General features: G+C 38.8%; 1 protein-coding gene across 5 annotated transcripts in view; it reads right to left on the bottom strand.

Moving 5' to 3' along the window:
- The window catches only part of SORCS1 (sortilin related VPS10 domain containing receptor 1), a 371,394-nt gene that overhangs the window by 152,710 nt on the left and 198,210 nt on the right, over positions 1 to 20,474 (bottom strand). For all 5 annotated transcript variants that reach the window (XM_054071880.1, XM_054071875.1, XM_054071876.1 and 2 more), the window contains one exon: positions 14,425 to 14,524. In XM_054071880.1, the coding sequence (XP_053927855.1) occupies positions 14,425 to 14,524 (100 nt within the window). The remainder of the gene's footprint in view (positions 1 to 14,424; positions 14,525 to 20,474) is intronic.

Here is a 20,474-nt window from a genome sequence, read left to right as displayed (position 1 = left end):
TTCTGTGATAGAGGGCTTGGCAATAAGTTGAGCATACAAAGTTTTCTTACAACCTCAAAGTTCCTAAACAAAAAGGGAGACAAAAAGCAGACACCTGAACACATTTCTCAAAATCTTGATATTTCACAAAGAAACATGTTCTGGAAGATGTCTGCCTAGCTTTCCAGACAGACATCTTCAAAAGATGGAAAACCCTTCATAATAATCAGCCGTCGCTTCTACTCTGAAAAATTCTGACTGAAAGAGGAAACGTGAATTGGTGGGAAGTATAATTTTACAGCAAGAATTTTAACCACAATATGCAGCACTTATGGTCTTAATTTCTAGTGGTTTATAATACAAAAATGGGCAGGCTTTACAGGTCAAGATACTTGACCCGTAAACAGGTCTCCACCTTTCTCCACTCAGCTTTCAGAGCACAGTAGTTAAGTAGTAGCAAAGCTCACAGCGTGTTTGTCCTTCAGTTCCTCGCAAACCTCTGCTGTAGAATACTTGAAGCACATTGACTGAAAGAAGAAAACAGAAAGAGGAAGCAAGCAAGCCAGGTCATCAGGAGAAATATGTCTATTTTTTCTCTTGAATTTTTCTTATACTATTGATGACAAGAGAAAGAAAGATTGATATAAAAACTTCATTAAAATTATGTTATCCCCAAAGCACATACATATCCTCTGGAATTTTCACTCCTGTTACATTTAGCAAAGTTTCACCAATAAAGAAAAAGAGAAGAAACCCCAACAAGTTGTACCTGGCAAAGAGCCAGAGCTCCAATTACAGCAAGCACTATGGGAATAAAAGTAATAGATTTTAATTGGTGCCCAAGGGGAAAGGTCAGTCTCCTTGGAACAATGGGAGTCTGGTGGTAATTGACTGAATGCCCCTGTGAGAGCTTGTAAATGTCAGTAACACACTTGAAATGTTAGCAAAAGGAAAGGTTGGCATCCTGGAACACATGGAAGCGTTTTGCTGGTAGAGGTATTATAAAGAGAATGGTGAAACAATTTAACAAGGGACATGACTTGGAAGACATCTCTCAGCTCCAGGGTTCAAAATGCCAGACATTATTTCAAAAGATGTGGGAGAAATTTATTTATTTTCAAGATAAAAAAAAGAAATACTGCAGTGCCCATTGGTGTTAGACACATAGGGGTCTGTGGCAGTAGATTATTTCTGAACTTTGCCCGCTGCTACACTTGAATGGCTGACTTAAGCTTCCCCTATCCCTCTACAATGGTGTAGTGCTACTCTTCTTCCAAGCAGGCTTTGAATGATGATGCTTCTTTCCTTTCTGCTCTTTTTTTTTTTCTTTTGTGGTCAAAAGATTTATTTATATTTCTTTTAACAATACAAATCAAGTGTACAAACTTGCAGGAATGGGATGTAGTATGGGATTCCCTGCAGAAAGAAATAGTGTAAAGAAGATCAGATCTTGCAAAATTACAAGAATTAGGAAAAACGATGATTTTGTGACTGGAATTTCAACCGTAACCCTGAGTTCAGTTCTTGGCTTTGCAGCTGACTGTTTTTTGACTTTAGCAAAACATGTGATCTCATTTATAAACTAGGACTGACAATATTTCTTCTCAAGTACCTATTAACACAAAATCCATAAATGATTGAAAGTCTCAAGATGCAGGCAGAGAAACTGTCATAATTTCCTCCCTAGCTGATATTGTCTGGCTGCCTTTGGTTCATCTGCAGTCGTTCTTTACTTTCTGGGAGCTGAACATTTTAATAGGGAAGGCATATGGATGTGTTTGCATTTCTTCCCTAAATGTCAAAAACTAAGCACAAACTGCTGTTCTCCACATTTGCTATGCTATCATATTCATTGTTTACCATCAGTAGTAGTAATAAATGGGACACAAGTTGCGCCTCAGAACCCAAAGGAATGGATGCTGTTCAAACACAGAGAAAAAAAAAAATCTCTGCTACTTAAGTTCTTAATTTATAAATAGGATAGAAGCAGCTTTGGCTTGATGCAGAAGGATGAGCCACAATAACATAATATTAAGTTCTCTGTCCTGCATAATGTCCAGAAACAGCTGTAAACCCATTGCCTTGCCTGCAGTAAAGATCTACTTCTAGTAGATTGCCTTCACCAGAAAGCTACACGCAGAGCAGACATCATGCTCAAGAGTCAGTTCACAGAAAGCATTGAACCTATGAGCAAACAGACAAAGAGAGCCCAGCATCCACACCACCTGCTCAAGGCTAAATCCTTCAATGCTCTATATTGTATTCTGGCTTAAAAAAAAAAAAAAAAAATAACACACTGAACTAATGTTCAAACTTTGTGCAATTTGCTGTGCAAAGGAGCCTCAAAACAGTGAAGGGTCATATTTTTAATCTTCTGTGCTGAAGAAACACCTCCTAATTTTGGAGCAAGATTAGTCATCAAAAGATGAGACAGTTTCTGACGTTAACCGTGCAGTTTCATGAAGAATATACCCCACTGCTTCCTATCCCTATCTTTGGTCTGCCTGCATGGAAAAAAAACATTGATACAAGCACAGAAGCATTTCATCAGTCAGCAAGAGAGACAAACCCCTGAAAAATACCTGCTCATATGGAATTTCGGATGCAAGCACCAGTTCACAATTTATTCTCATGTTTCTTTGTGCATATTTCTGAAGACTGTGCTCTCACAGGACTAGTGTCTGAAATCTCTTGCTACATCTAAATTATTCCACTATTGTAAATTACTTAAACTTCTAGTGCTATTCTCGCTTCTTTTTCCACTATCATTTGTTGCTCATTGAATTCCGTTCCGATTATCCTTATTTCATCTGATAAGGTAATTAGCTATACAGGACTGGAGACTGTGTGAGGAGGTTCTGTGTGTACACAGAGGAACACAGACACCTAAATACATATGTGCAGTGGAGAATTCAGTGTTTTACATTATTAAAGCTGTTAACGGCAGATCCTAACAACAAAAGAATCAGCGAAGTGATTAAGAATGTAATTAAGTATCATTATTAAGTTCCATTGTTTTCAGCAGGATTTATCTTGGTAAAACTCTTAAGAATTTAAAAGTGGAAATGTTTCAAAACAGAATTACTCCAGCTTTCTACCTCCAAAATACTGTCAATTTGTTAATCTCTTCAGGACCAAAAAACCCTGGGTGACCTCAGCAGAAAAGAAATAATGGTTCGAATAGGAAGAAATGCTTTCAATCAATATGAAATTTTCCTTTCTCTAAGTAGCAAAATCCATTATTCATAACATTCTATATGCAATAGAACACTTTGTAAATTTGATTCTTGTCAAATAATGTGTTAATTTAAATATTTCTTATCTTTTGAAAATATTCTACCACCTCCATTTTTTAACTGCACTGGCTGTTTAAAAAGAAGCAATAAAACAATCTATTGACTTCTAAATTTATGATAATGGTTGGCCACACTCAAAATTTACTGCCAAGTAATTCCCTCAAATGCTCATATGTCCTACTTAGCAAACACACACAAAAACATCGTGAAGGTACCAGCGTGTCCTGAACATTCACCATGGCTTGATTATCCTACCCTAACCATGAAAAAAATGCTTGGAAAGCAGTGGTCTAGGGATTGATATACTGTTCTCAGAATACACGGCAAGAATTCCAATAGTACTCCATGCACATAATTTGGTCTACTCAGTTAATGTCAATCTCTCTACACCACCCTCAGCACTGTCTCCAATTACTGCTATTATCACCACTACAGTTTCTCAACAGCTTTCTCTCCTTCACTGTCACTTTCCCTTAAAAACATCCAACCATTGACCACAATTCAATACTTCTGAACATGGTAGAAGAGACTCCTCCACAAGAAAGCGGGGCTTGTGCAGATATATGGGAGATCTGTACCCATTTGAAAGCCAAGTATGGTAAAGAGAAGGATAACTCTGTGTGTTCCCATCCCCAGCTTCTCTCTGTCATTATTCTTCAAGCTGTAGTAGGCATTGTATTTCCCTTGGTCCCAAAGTTATATGCCCTTCCCAAATGTTTTAATTCATTTTTTTTTCCTACTTCTGAGAAAGAAGTGGAGAGACAGGAATCAAAAGACTCAAGAAACAAAAGTATGGGTTACAGTGCCTTATTTTCAGTAAATTTTGATCCTTAAATTCTCTGATTTTTGTATCTGTTACTCAAGACACTTTTCCTCTTCTGGATCTCAGAAATACCTCTGTCTGTCCCTGCAACAAGAAATGTTTTGCCTCGTAACACTAAAAGGAAAAAGTACATTTACAGTTTTCACAATATCTTTTCTGTGTCGGACACTGAATAATTCCTATATTCTCCAAGAAGTATGGCTGCTTCCGCAATGACACGTCACTCTCAATATACAAGTCTTCACTTGTTGGTCTGCAATTCTTACGCTGCATACAAGTCAAATTCCACATTTTCTTAGCAGTAGACAACTTTGTAATTACAACCATTAATCTTTGCCATCACTCCCCTCTCTCTGCATTTACCAGTATCTATCAATCGGAAGTTTCATTATGAAGAATATTTTTCTTGTTTATTTTCTTCCCTTTCTTCTCCCTGTACTCCAAGTACAGTTGGACAGAAGGTATAACACTCAATTCTCTCTAATTTAGTCATTCTTATGTTCGTAATTACATACGCAGACTACAGAAAGAGTGAACAATAGCAATCTGATGATAAACATGCCCTATGGTTTATATTATGTGCTAATTAACAGATACTACATAGAACTTTGTTGCAGGCCTGGTAAGGGAGGGTTGAATTCAGAGCTCCCGTGGTCAATAATCATACATTCCTTATTTTTTTATGTCACCCCAGTTCCAATCCCCAACAAACTAGTCATCATATGGTTATGCTACAGTATCATGCTATTTTTGCCTTTTATGTCAGTTTCTTAAGTCATATAGTAATAAGACAATTTCCATGTTTCATGACCAAAGTAGTATGTTCCTACCATAACACAGCAGCAAAATGATATAAAAGAGAGACTTAGGTATGTATCTTTAGTAGCTCAACATCCAGAAGGTAAATGAAAACAACCCTGCTGTACATATTTTTACTCCAGCTTTATGTGTCGCTCAACAAGCTGTTTTTCAACTGCTTAGGGCTAGTTTTTCATAGGAAAAAATAATCATTATTATGACAACGGAATTTTTTCTTGGTTTAAACAGCCTGTCTTACTTATGGAAATGGATGGAGCTACAAGTTTGACAATAACATAGGTCTGTTAAGTAGTTGGACATATTCTTGCAGTACCATCAATCCCAGCTGCCTGCATTTGGGCTACAACCAACAACATATAATTCCTCTACTGCTTAAGCTGCTGGCATACATCCTACCTTGCAAAAAGGGATATCACGTGTTCTGGAATATTTGATAACTCATTGAGGAATTAAAAAGGGATAAAACAATTGAAGGGCATTCAACAAGAGATTATCTTGAAAAAAAGTTTTAACTGCCCAGTTTGTAGAAAACAGGGGTTGGAGTCAGAATAGAAAGAACACCTCCGAAACCCTCCCCAGCCTGAGTGAATCTTAGCTCTAAAGCTGAATTCCACGGCTCATACTTCTCTATCATTAGTTTCAACACTCAGTGAGCCCTTGGAGACTTCTGAGAGATACAATAGCAAGCTGTAGTACTACTTTGAGTGGGAAAATGTCAAAACTGCCACTATTTTTGATAGGCTTACAAGAGCAGCAGTGGAATAAATGGGCTTTGATTTCACATCATAGCCAAGAAGAGATATGGATGTAGAATAATGGCAAGGGCTTTGCGTGTAATGGCTATTGTGAGAGCTGCCATATACTATTGCCGTGAATCAAAGTTTGGTAGTGAATGCTGTCAGACACTTCAAAAGTCAAAATATTCACTTCGAAAGATGAAATTCTGTCTTTACTTTGTTAACATGGGCCAAATGCTTGTTAATTATTGTTTCCCCATGAACTCAGTATTAAAGACTGACAATATAGCCTTAGTTCTTCAGTCACTGCCACTTCACAGGCCTTCAAACTCTACTGAACTACAGCTGTGCTACATCATTTCCAAAAGAAATGAGGAACGAGATACCTTTCAAAACTAACAACAACAACAAAATAGCTTCATCTTTGTTTTCATACGGGTTGGGGGGCAGAAAAGACAGTCTTCTGAAATGGATATCAAGTCTATACTTGATTATCTGATGCACAGGTAGAAGAATTAATCTTGTATCTAAAGGTATTATACACAGATGTGAAAATTGTAACATACGTATTCTCATAAGTAGGTAAGGTTTTCCCATCACCACCGACAGTGGCTTATAATAGCAGTAAACTTACTCCATCATTACTGCTGAACTGCAGAAAATGAAAACTTTCTTAATTCAAGGGATGAGAAATCCCTCTTCCTGCAGTTAGTGACCTGTTTGCATATGTATACTGATATTAGAAGTTCATCAAACCACCCCTTCGGTCCAAGATAAAAATTCTGATTCTTGTAGGTATAGGATTTCAATTCTTTTCTGATGAGAAGGTGAAATCTTAAACCAAAATTGCTGAATGAAACAGATGTAGTCCACTGTATTTAGAGAAAAGATACAAATGAGGAAGAACTCCTATGTTCTCCCTTTGGAAGACCACTGGACAAAAGGTATGCGTAGTGCTATCTACTCCAAAGTGTCTGTCAGATTACTAAAGCCAGCGGATGAATCCCACTACACGTTCTCTTGACTCCCTCTCTCCAAAATAATCTCTCCGAAGTTAAAGATGAAGCTATGAAGAATCACTATCTGTGGTCAAAGCGTAGGAGACAAAACAAATCTGGAGGCTTCTTGACATACTTCCTGTGCTATACCCTGTTTAATCCAAAACAAAGTTTCATTTAGTGAAATTTATGTTTTGATTTCCAAAACACTTCAGTATAATGTGGTTCCTCCTTCTCAAACGATAGGAAAATGTTTTCATTAAAATCTCCTTGGAATATCCTGGACACTACATCATTTTAAAACAACCAAATAAACAAACCAATCACCATTCACATCTGTGAGACAGTGCCTTTTCAGTCTCTTATGACTGTCTCTTTGAAAGCTGCATTCACAGCTTGCAGCTAACAAGGACCTTTCCTTCCAAATGAAAAGAGAAGAGCAACAGAATAATTGATTTTATCTCTGCAAGAGTGGATTGCAATAGCACTTTGGGCTATTGGCATGACTGATTACCATAGACCCTGGGTCTCCCACTGTGCCTAATTTGCTAAGAATGCCATCCCTTGACAGCCACAGAATCTGCTCAGTCTACACTGAGGTGTGCTTAGAGCTCTGCTGAGCTCTAACCTTTCCAAAATAAACTGATAGTCTTCAGACTAAGATTTATCGAGGAATACAAGGAGGACACCACTGGAAATAAGTGGTTTTCCTTGAATAAAAAAATTGAGACTTGTCATCACATCAGACTTCCAAAAGCTTCCATGACGAGATAGGTTGGAGAGAGGATTTTAGAAATGTTCCCAATCTGATTTCAGCAACTAAGGGTAGAAGCTTCTAGAGAAACAGCAATTTCATGTGGGATTGTTTATCTCTAAAAACATTTTCCCCATCTCTCAGAAGGATGGGTGCAACGAACCAGTATAAAGCACACAGGCCTGGATCTTACCCTTTTTACAATTCGGCAGTTTACATTCCAAAACCAGAATCTCCCTGAAAAAAAAGAACTCCTCTAGTACCAGCATACACAATAGCACTCAATCATTCCCATTTCAGCTAACAAGGGTAAATCTCCTGTCCTGACTGATGGAAACATTGGCCAACTATTCTCTCCACTTGTTAGAAAGAACAGAAGGCTGGGCCACCATCCCTTTCATTTCCTTCCATTTAAAAATCTATTTCATTAACAGAAATTAATTGGAAGTAGTTAGGGACCTAGAGAGCATTGAAACCCATGCAATTATATTTAGAATAAATATTTGTTATCTTGGAGCTACGCAGACAACAGGACAGTGCTTAACATGCTGTGATAAAGGTGCTAATCATGACCAGTAAATATAAAAGAAGAGGAAGGCATCTGTAATCCATTCATCTTCACAGAGAAAGAAAAAAGGACACTGTACGGCATAGCAATTAAAATCTGAACAGTTGTGGGAAGAAAGGGAAAATTCAAGGCAGGTCTTCAGAAGGAAAAGTGGAGAGAAAACAAAACACAAAACTCTAGCACAAAAATTCAAACCCACAGGAAATATCTGATACATTAGCTCAATTATTAATAGCATGAAAGTTGCTGGCAGATACTATTACCAGAAGTTTATTAATTAACTGGAGATACACAGATACAAGAGGTTTGAAAGTACAAAGAATGAATAGCCTGCACAAACTGGCTCTTTGCAAAGCCGTGTGCTGCATACAAGGATACGGTGTCTAAATTAGCTAGCAGCACTTCTTGAGTGTGTTCTGGTTTCAGATGGGATAGAGTTAATACTCTTCCCAACAGCTGCTGCATTTTGGATTTAGTATGAGAATTAATGTTAATAATACCCTCTGCTTTGGTTGTTTCCAGGTAATGTTTACCTTCAGCTGGGATAGAGTTCATTTTCTTCCCAGCAGTTGCTGGGTTTAAAATTTACTATGAAAAGAACACTGATAATATAGCGATGATTTTAGTCGATGCTGAGAAATCAAACATTTTTCAGTTTCACATGTTTTGCTGGTGTATTAGTGCAGAGCCAGGACAGCTTACCTAAACTGGTCAATGGAATATTCTATACCATGACATCATGCTCAGGATGGAAATAGGAATTTGGCCAGGGGCAGGTAGGCAATCTGGATTCTGCGTTCAGTGTTCTGCTTGCTATAACCTCTGCACTCACTGCTGTCACTGTAAGCACAGCTGAAACTGCAGCTCGAGATGGGCTAATCATCAGGCAGTGAGCTGTTGTATTTTAAGATATTCTTTTATCTACATTTTTATGCTTTCCCTTTTTATTGCTCTATTAAAACTCTAATCTCAACCCACGAGTTTTCTTTTTCTTTCGCCAATTCTCCTCACACCACCAGATGTGTGCGGGGGGGAAAGACTGCACTGCTTCGTTGCCAGCTATGGGCTGAACTATGAGGCAGTCAAAGAAAACATCTAGTTAAATCAATTGTAAAGTCCCCACTACTACTCTTTCAGTTATTTGCAGAGTCCTATGATTTTCCATGCAATGCTTAAAAGCAACCTATCTCAAAGGCTTTTATAAAGAGGGAAGTGAATGATCAACTTTTTCAAAAGCAGATTTTCAAGACATCAACTTGGATTTCTATTTTAATTTTCAAACCACCAATGCATTATTCCCAAACAATATTTCTTCAGGTAGAAGCATGTAAATAATTGTATTTCCCCTCATAAAAGTCTCTATGCACCTAAGAAATAAACCAATGCTGACATACCCAAGCCTAGGGATTTATTGCACATTGGGGATTCTCTCTTCCAGAGCCTTGTTGACAAATACTCAAACAGGCTCTGTGTCTTTGGCAAGATCAACGTGTGACATTTTTTTTTCTCTCTGATCTATGCCATCAGTCATATGACCAGGTAGTACAGTAATTCAGTGAAAGGAGAGAATACTGAAAAACAAGGTTTCCACCTCTCTCATTGCTAAGGCTTATATTTTGCTGCTACTCACCATTTTCTGTTATTTCCTTAAGAAAATACTGTAATTCAGAAAAATACCAAGTAACAGCAATAGGTCATCAGTTTGAATTGTAAATAACAGTTGACTTTGTTCTGATCTTTATTTTCAAACCACAGTTTTGTAATACAACATTGCCTGCAATGTCTGTTTAAAGGATTTAATCTTGCTCAGTGAAGAGACAAGAACTGGAAATCGGAAGCTTTTCAAAAGAAACTGGCATTCTTAGACTGCAGGAAGCTCTGCAAATCCTGTGTATTTACAGATACTCTTTTTTTTTTTCTCCCTAGATGGAGAACAGCAAATAAATTATAAGAAACAATTTATTCAACACACGATGTTTGTTCTTTTCCAGAATGTGAAATCATCAGAAATCCATAAGTAAACCTATTAATTATTTGAATAAATCCAATTACATGCATTCTATAGTTCATTGTTCCAACTCCTCTGCTTTGCAAGGAACAGACAAGACTACCTACAAGATAAACTTGTTTTTTTCATCAGGAGCAATCAATCTCAAGTCAGCAAAGTTCAACATTTTGTTTCAATGGGACTACTCCTAGAAGTTAAGTGTGTGCTAAAAGGAATTTTTTTCATAAGAAGGTAGCTTCAGTAAGTTAAGTACATGCTGGCCCCACTCATGAATCACTGTTGCAGCAAAGTTTCTTGTCCAATAATTTCAAGATAAAAAATGCACCATTTCTTTTCCACCACTGAAGAATCTTTTCTCTGTGCTAAGAAATGCCTTGCGGAAGAAAGAACACTGAAGGCTGCAGGTGCAGTCAGAACAATCACTTACTACATAAACAAATATTTAGGGAAAGCACACAAGTAGCATTTGCTCAGTATTGACTGCATCAGTGTATAAACCCATCACACAACATTAGAGTGTTACAAATTTCATGGATTTTACAGCAGTTGAGTTCTACATTTAAAAGAAATGTCTGCAGCTACACACTTGGTCCATCGGAGAAACAATATGCAACTTTCACAGTAACCAGAGTTTCTCAGTGTTATCAGAACTTCAGGGTGGGGGCAATCAGGTCTTGGGATCCATAGGTTTATGCTGAAAATGTTCTTGGTGGTAAAATTTATAAAAATCATAGAATCATAGAACAGTTCGGGTTGGAGGGGACCTTAAAGATCATCTGGTTCCAACTCCCCTACCATGGGCAGGGACACCTCCCACTGGCTCAGGCTGCCCAAGTCCCCATCCAACCTGGCCTTGAACACCTCCAGGGATGGGGCAGCCACAGCTTCCCTGGGCAACCTGTGCCAGTGCCTCACCACTCTCATAGTGAAGAAATTCTTCCTAATGTCCAGTCTAAATCTGCCCCTCTCCAATTTATACCCATTGCCCCTCGTCCTACCCCCACAGGCCTTTATGAATAGCCCCCCTCCAGATTTCCTGTAGGCCCTTCAGGTACTGGAAGGTCGCTGTAAGATCTCCTCTGAGCCTTCTCTTCTTCAGGCTGAACAACCCCAACTGTCTCATCCTGTCCTTGTAGTGAAGGTGCTCCAGCCCTCTGATCATCTTTTTAGCCTCCTCTGGACCCATTCCAACAGCTCCATATCCTTCTTACATTGAGAATTCCAGAACTGGACACAGTTTTCCAGATGAGGTCTCACAAGAGGGGAACAGAGGGGCAGAATCACTTCCCTCGCCCTGCTGGCCACACTTCTTTTCATGCAGCCCAGGACACAGTTGGCCTTCTGGGTTGCAAGCGCGCATTGCCGGCTCATGTCGAGCTTCTCATCGACCAGCACCCGAAGTCCTTCTCTGCAGGGCTGCTCTCAATCACATCATCTCCCATCATGTACTGAGAATGGGGATTGCCCCGACCCAGGTGTAGGACCTTCCACTTGGCCTTGCTGAACCTCATGAGGTTCCCACAGGCCCACCTCTCCAGCCTGCCCAGGTCCCTCTGGATGACATCCCGTCCTTCCGGTGTGGCAACTACACCACTCAGCTTGTTGTCATCCGCAAACTTGCTGACGGTGCACTCAATATCACTGTCAATATCATAGATGAAGATACTGAACAGCACATGTCCCAGTACGGACCCCTGAGGGACACCACTCATCACAGATCTCCATCTGGACTTTGAGCCATTGACCACTACTCTTTGAATACAACCATCCAACCAATTGCTTATCCACCTTACCGTCAACCCATCAAACCCATATCTCTCCAATTCAGCGAGAAGGATGTTGTGGGGGACTGTGTCAAAGGCTTTACAGAAGTCTAGACAGATCACATCCATTGGTTTACCCATGTCCACTGCTGCAGTTACCCCATCATAGAAAGCCACCAAGTTGGTCAGACAGAATTTTGACCTGGCGAAGCCATGCTGGCTTCAATGTTCTCTTCTGCTTTCCATTCCATAGGTGGTATGATAAAGACCCTGAATGTTGGTATTTTTGCTTTCACTGCAGAAGCATTTTCAGTGTGGAAGCATAGTATAGCTCTACACTCTCTTCCCTATGCCCTATTAATCACAGGGGACCAACTAGATGGTTAAAATTAAGCATTTATTGAAGGAATGGCAGCATAAGCAGGGCCTCCAAAAGTTGTCCCTGCAGGCCTAATTCTGCTCCTGCTGAAATAAGTTAGTAAAATTCAATCTTAGACCTTTACACAGGCCTTTCATCTCAGGTGTTGCAGCTTTCCTCTGGCACTGTCCCATATTGATTATAGGCCAACTTTAGTGCAGTCTACTGCCAGAACAGGCAGTTCAACTCTTCCACCTGAACGCTTTTTCCTTTCATCTATTTGTTTTTTGAGCTGGAAAGGGATTAGTTTTCAGGCAGATTAGTTCTTCATCCAGCTCACCAGATGGCTACACAAACAAGGGTGGCAGTGTGAGGGAGCGAGCAGGAAGATGCAGCCAGAAGTGGTGAAGGATTTTTTAGAGCCAGTCTGCACTTAGGTTGGCTTAAGATGCTTGCAAACCCCTTAGTTTCCTCGGCACCACAATAGCCAAGGGATCCTGCAGATTTTTTCCAGTTAAAACCGTTTTTAGTTTTAGAGAACAGCATTATTCCTCTCCAAGCAACATCGGGCATGATTATCTATACACGCTCCACACTACAGTTTCTGCATCAGGAGACAAATATTTCAAACCTGAAGGACATTTGAGTGATTTGACAATTTTATTCTTTAGCTTCTGGTGAAAAGTTTCATATCTTCTTCACGAATTCCAGTCCTGATATTCATCAGGAGACTTAAACCCACACTTTTTCTTATTTGTTTTAATTAATATATTTAATTTCTCCACTCCTACACCTTTGTTTTAGCCTTGTGTAATTGTAGCCATGTAAGTAGGTATGAGGACTCAATCAGGTGTCATACAAAGGTACATGGTAGCCAACATTTTTTTTGTCTGAAGATCTTCCAGCAAAACCTAAATTCATCAGAATGGGCAAGGACTGGAATTCCACAGCTACAATCCATTAATCAGAATACCATTAAAAGGGCACTCGATAGCTGTCTTGTTAGGATCACATGAAGGAGCTGCCTGTAAGCAAGGAAATGATCCCAAAAAGCCCACTCCAGTGTTTGTAAATACTGTTTTACCAGAAGGCAGCAGAAAGCTCTTGAAAACCTGTCAAAGATTCCTTGGTTACGAACAAGAAGTTATCCACAGGCTCACGTTGGGAAGTAGAGGGTGGGATTAAGTCTACTCTGTCACATGTCTACATCTCAGCTAGTGGTACACACTTCTGTTTATAGGAAAACAGTAGGCAACATTAGTTCATTATACATCCTCCTTTCTAAACTTTGTAAAAATGTATGCAATGTTCCCCTTTTTCCAGTCACCTGGGACTTCACCAGACTGCCATGACTTTTCAAATATCATGGAGAGTGGCTTGGCAACTGGATTAGCCAGTTCCCTCAGAACTTTGTGATGCATCTCATCAGGTCGTATAGACTTATATATGTTCAGGTTCCTCAGGTGGTCACAAACTTGACCTTCTCTTACAGTGGGAGGGATTTGCTCCCCTACTCCCAGTTTTGAGAAGTGCAGGAAGAGAGACTGCCAGTAAAGACCAAGGCAAAAAATTTGTGAAGGTCCTCAGCCTTCTGCTAGTCTATTGTTAGAAGCTATGTTCATCAGTGGAGTACACTTTCTTTGACCTTCCTTATCTGGTTGATATACCTATAAAATCCATTCTTATTATTCTTTACATCCATTGCCAAGTTCAGCTCCAGCTGCACCTTGGCCTTCCTGACTCCATCCCTACATGGCCAGGCAGCGTCCCTATACTCGTCCCAGCATACCTACCTCTGCTCCCATTGCCTGTGCGTTTCCATCTTGCCCTTGTCTGACCAGCAGGGCTCAACTCAGTGATGCTCAGAAGGGCTTTGAAAAGCATTTTCTCTATAGGAATAAGTCAAATCCAGTTCAGTTCGCTATTGGGAGCACTTAATAATAAATAAGACAAATGGTTTTGCATACAATCTGGCAACTGTAGATGCATTTCCACCATTTTAATGAGTCTCACTTTCAGACAACAAAATTATCACCATCCAGAAGGTAAACAAATAATTAAATGCAAAATATTTATTATGTCTATCCATTTAACAGTCATCCTTTGCTAACGTATATTCCCTAAAGAACATTGGTAGGTAGTAGAGGTGGTACAATCCGCCTTATATTTTGGTAAAGCTACCTATTTTTCAAGAGGAGGCAAATAGAAAAAGAGAGTTTCTGGCCATTTAAATAGTAACAGATATTTAAGAAACTGGGAGAGAATGCCAGGACAGAAATTGCATCATAAAGTCAAGATGAGCCAATCACATTATCACCTACCTTACGTTTGTTTGTTGGACAAACATACAAGTAGCTCAAAATAGTCTTCAGGCCCACTTTATCATTAAGTTTCTCATACGTTGTCCCATAATCTGTTGACCTACAATTCAAAGAGAGATTTCATAAGTACAAACACTTAATCACAAAACCACAAGTCACTTGGCAGCTTTTCAATATAAGTCATGCTTTACATAGCAGAATGGCTCTCTAGAGCTTTTTGAATGATTCATGTAGTATATAATGATACTTAATTATATACACACAGTATCATGTGAGTGCTTATAATTTGCATTTAAATTAGATTAGGAAAAATTAAACCAGCATCTTCCCAAAGCATTTTAAAATAAACACATGCAATAAGAAATGCCAAATTCAACATATAGACGATGACAATGATTGTCAGAAATGCCAAACAGCAGACAGCAAGAGATTAAAGTTATCAATTCCCTGTACACTCAAAGCTTAGACTAATTTTCTTAAGAGTCTTTTCTCAGCATATTCCAAAGTAGCTGCTCCAGCTGATGGTTCAGTGAAACCGGAGTTCAGTTTTCTGTGAAAAACACTGACGTCCTTTTGAAAACCTAAGAACATGAATATGACACACAAAATGCAGGGGTTTTTTTTTTCCACATGGACTAGCAAAGAGTATGGACATGTGCTCTTATTCTTGCTTTAAGAGCCATGATTCTGTAGAGAAAATTACATATTTCTGTTGTGAGGGTTGCCCATAGAGACATCAACCACGTCTTGTGGAAGAACAAAACAAGGGAACAAAACTGTGCATAGTTCCTTTAACATCTCCTCTTAACATCTGACCAGAATAAAGATCAATTATCAGCAGAGGTTCTGTTCACTATGCAGCTCGTGCTTGCCTGAATTACTTCCTAATACCTAGGGAATTTAGATAATCGGCCCAAACCAGCACAGCTTGTATCTGCAAAGTGCAGAAAAGTGACATATTTCTGGGTAACAGAGACATTTAAAAGTATAACATATTATTTCGGAAAATAAATCAGCATCTTCTCTTTAAAATGTACAAATAGGTCCATACAGAACTTTATTTGCAACAAGTAACGTGAATTTTCACTTCTGCTAATCACTCCAAACCCAGACATTCTAAAATAATCCCTAGAAACCTAAATTTTCAGATTCTCTCTTGTCAGGAAAACAATGGCTAAATTTACAAAGCTATTTAAGACACTCAATGATTACAGGTTTTTTGTTGGTTTTTTTTGGTGGGATGTAAAGGGTGTTAAATTTCTGGATCAAGTTCCACACCTACATGCATACCACAGCTTTTGGGATTTCCGATCAGTACATGAATAAAACAAGAAGCTAACAGCTTGAGCTTCTACCCATAAAGATGAACTGCACTGAAATGTAGATTTGCATTAAAGCTGAGTCTTTCTATTCAGAATCTTTATCAAATTATTTGCATGTATCTGTCCTGGTGATATAACAATTGATCTATGGTCTATGACCATAGTGTACACCACCAGCACTCCTGCCCTAAACACTGGCACCCTTGTGGGCATAAGATGACATTTGTTGGTTAGAACACTAACATCAAATTCTCATCTACTGACTGATCTTTCCCACTAGGGAAGGTCATCTTCTCAGGAACACATACAAACTAAGTGAGCCATTTCCTCAGTGAAATAAGGACACTGTTAGTTTTTATTTGCTGTAAGTGAATACTTCAAGAGACAGTCCAGCATTCAGGGGAAGGGAACTACAGCAGGATGCTGAACACAGACTTGTCAAGGACTGTGGTTCACTTCCGTTACCCCATCCATCTCATCAATCAGTCTTCTCAGAAATTAATATTTCTATTGCAGTCTGCCTAAAACCCAAACCTTCTCTATTGTGAAGTTTGGGCTGATAAAGACATGTAAAGAATGTAAGGACTAAGTTTGACATGCTTATTTAGGAAAAAATATATTAATGAAGTACTGCAGCTCTTATTCACACCAGTGACAGTGATTGCAAAATGGGACCCTTCAAAAGCGAACACGACTGAGGAAAAACTGACACATAGAAGTTGCTTTGAAATTGTTAAACAAAAGCAGCCAGTACCCCTGTCAAAGCACAGCAAACAGATGTTGAAGGTCTATTGCAAATGGCAATCTTAGTCAGAATTGCCAGCCATTTCTTACTTCAAATCTCTAGGCAATTATTTTGCATTCACAGTTTTATTTAGAGGTAACGTTATATACAGATGGAATCGTGCGCTTCTGTCAACACCTATAAAAGCAACTGAAGGATTGGAAAGCTTAGAAAAACATCAGGTTCTGTGGATGAACAAATACACAAGCAGTCAATGGAGCTACTATAGGATCTTACTCTCATTATTATGTTCTAAACTGGCAATGGTCAGTCCTTCTACCTGACCACTTACAAGCTGTTGTTTCTCTTGTACCATTTTACAACTACCCTTAATTTTAACAGTGAGCTAAGTGTTATACAACAGCAGAAAGGCATTTAGAAGTGTTTCAATACAAAGAAATGGTGACAGATATGCACACAAAGCATTGGAACAAAATAATTTTATCGAATGAAACAGTGTACACGTGAAGCCTCTCTTAGGAATCTAGTCCGGGAGTAGCACCAACCTGCATTCACCTTATTCCTATCACAAATATTCGTATACAAGCAAGCATTAATTAGCAGCCTGGATAATGAGCTCTTAATTTGTCTTATTAAATGGGTGTATAAGGCACCATGAAAACATATCAGCCATTTGGCAGTCCAAGAAATCAGTCTAACCTGAAAGTGTTACAAAAGGCAGATGCATCTCAGCAGGGTGTAACCAGTAATGACACTGTAGGATCAACAAATTCAATTCCAGTTACCTGAAGGGGGATGGATATTTATAACCTGACACATTTTGTGTGGTATGCTGCTTCTCTGAAGCTCTACAGAGACAACTCGGGTTTAGTGCATCTGTATAATATGAGCAGAGCAAGCAAACCCCTAGATAAATCATCTGAAAGGACTAATTTCAGGACCTGTAGGGCTGAAAATGCAAAAAATGAAAGTCTATACTTTTGAACCATCTGCTGGAAAGCCACAGCTACTGAAATAACTATACATAACCGAGTGAACATTAAGCCCTATTAGCTCTTGCGTAGACAAGCGTGTTGCAATGGTTTCTCAAATTGTCTGAGGGGAGAGGGAGTGTTTCTACATGTTTTATCAAATTAATTTAAAACCCTGTGTAAATTGTTTCATTTTGGCTCGGTACAGTTATAGCCTAGGTCAAAATGAGTCCAGAAGAGTTTGAAATAGGAAAGTATGCAAAGAGATTTAATATATGTGCAAGTCTAACTGAAGATGGGGAGGGGGGGGAAGATATGTGTTAGGATATTGTGAATGTTATTAAAATGCAGATGACAGTAAAATAATAATATTCAGAAATAGATTATTTAGATTCAACCTGTCCCACTATTTCAGTTGCAATGGCTTCCATTAAATCCATCCTAAATTTTACTAGTAGCTGTTTAGAATCAGACTTTCTACTTTTTCTATAAATCGGAATGATTTCTGCAAGCATCTGAGAAGATAAACACTTTAATTATTACTAGTTCATTTGACAGTATAGAAAAATACCAAAATTGCAGGACTGAAGCTCTGACTTTCCTGAGTAATACATTAAAACAAAACTAGAAACATGTAGAATAATTTATATTTTGCAAACTATTTATAAGAAAGTTGACATTTAAATAACTTCATTATTATTCATTGACAGGGCTTTTCCCTCTCTTCCCATCAGGGTAAATGACATTTCTATTACAGTATTATAATAAACTCCTCCACATTTTAAATAAAGTCACTGAATTCCATTAGTCCACCTACTGTCATGAATATATCTCAATCCATTCCTACCACTATTTCACAATTATAATAGGCAGTCTGAATCAAACAGTAACATGAACCCTACGGAAATTCAGAGGACTGTCAGTTTGAATACATAGACTAAATAAATTCCTTAGCAAGCTGCTGTTTACTCTCCTTTGTTACAAATTTAAGGCTGTCTGTACTTAATCTACATAAGCAGATGAAGACTTAAAGAATCAACCATTTGATTGTTTGGTCAAAGTTTCATATGCAACAAGAAAAATGAAAAACATTACAAACAGACTGTAAGATGTATAACATCACATCTCCTGCCTACTAGAATGCAGCTTCCTTCCCATACGTGGCAAATGTTAACAGATGAAGTTTCTTGATATAACATACACCAACAAGCAATCTCTTTAATTGGTACCATTTACTATTTTTTTTTCTTTTTCCACCAGTTATCCATAATGTAGTTAGGGAGCAGCAGAGCAAGGCAGCCTGTCACGGCCAGGAGCAGTGCGAAGAGATGGGCTCTAGACTGTTTCTCCTTCTGCACGTGAATTCGCTCTGGCAGAAGTCAGGCAATTTAAGTAGGAAACAGGAATGACAATTAGATCATCTGTTCCAACCTTCCGCGTAACTGCGTTTGCCACCTGGTTTGCCTCCAAAGGGACTGGCCAGTTGAGCATCAGATTTGCCAGCTGCTATTGTATTAATCTCTACATGAACATATTTTTTGATAGAAGGCTTTCAGATCACAGAAGGCAGAACTGCAGAGTCACAGGCAGCATCTACAAAAGGCTTTCACTGAACAGGTTTTTGAATAAAGGAATAATTAAGACACTAAAAATTATCATCAAATATGAATGTGAAAAATACTGGAGCTGGTAATTCTGGAGTGTTCCTATGTGAAATGTTTTAAGCCTGTTTGTAAATTCTGCTGTAGAGTTCTTGTCTTTTGCATTGTTTCTTTCTAGTGTTCTTTCTAGGCTCATCACTTACATTGAATAACTCTTTCCTTTATGGTTTTATAGCCAAGTACTAAAGCTTCCCATTGATTTTTGCCATGCCACGTTTCACAAAAGCTAAAAATGTCAGTCATCTTCAACAGCTAACCACTTAACTTCAGATGTTCTTCCTATCAAGCTTTTCACAAGCCATTGATAGATGGTCACTTTTGGTCTGATGTGCCTGTTTTGATTTAATTCCTTCATGGGTAACCCTGGTATTTTTTCCAAAAAGTAATAATGCCTAATCTCAGCTTCTCTCCCAAGGAGAAACTGGGGGGTTTGTCCCATTTTTTATTTTCATAGAAAGTTACTCTTGCTTTACAAATTACCTTGCTTCACCTGGATGCTTCTCACCCCCGGCTGTCTTTCTAACTCATTGTATAAGTAACCCTCCAAGGCTGTGCCCATTTCTAATGGGAGCTGTTTGCTTGGCTCATAGAGACTGACACATTTTGAAAGAAGTGTTACGTTTTCACATTGAAGTGTCATTGGAAGGTATAAGAAGTCTGACACAAACCACTCCCCCCAAGACCCTGCCGCTAACTTTTTAATAAATTAAGAAAATCAGCTATGATCACCTTCAAAATAGTTCCCTTCTAAGTTGACACACAGCTGTATGTAACGCTGCCAACATTCAAAGCAATCCCATAGACCATTTTCTGAAAAGGCTGTCAAGGATCTCCATCATTTTTGCTTTCATATCTTCTACCAACAAAAAAACGAGTTTCTTTGAGCACCACCTTGAACTTTGGGAAGAGGCAGAAATCACAGAAAGCCAGGTCTGGCGAACAGAGTGGGTGCTCAAGCACAGTGACATTATTAGCTAAAAACTGCTTCACAGACAAAGTGTTGTAGGCTGGCGCATGTCAAAATGTTGCAACCAAGAAAACATCTACATTTGAACACGTCCACTTGTACTGAGTGAAGTGATTGAGTTGAGCCTTGTCTCACTGTGACAGGTTAGAACATGTTCAATAATCACCTCTTTGTCTCTCCCCAGTCTTGGTTCCTAAGCTATACTGTTAGTCTCGGGTCTCCAGCGTCAGACCTCATAGACACAGTGAATCCTGTGTCCTTAGACACAGTCTTCATGCAGCAGAGAGACAGACTTTGTCCTCATTTCTACAAGTTTCTCTCCTGAAGTAACTCTCTGAATGGCTATCAGTACACCACCAGCATACAGGTCATCACATTGGAAAG

The sequence above is a fragment of the Cuculus canorus genome, chromosome 7 (assembly GCF_017976375.1).
Source record: "Cuculus canorus isolate bCucCan1 chromosome 7, bCucCan1.pri, whole genome shotgun sequence".
In the NCBI taxonomy this organism is placed as follows: Eukaryota; Metazoa; Chordata; class Aves; order Cuculiformes; family Cuculidae; genus Cuculus; species Cuculus canorus.
The sequence above is the reverse complement of the archived record's forward strand: the minus strand, read 5'-3'. Positions and strand labels throughout refer to the sequence as shown.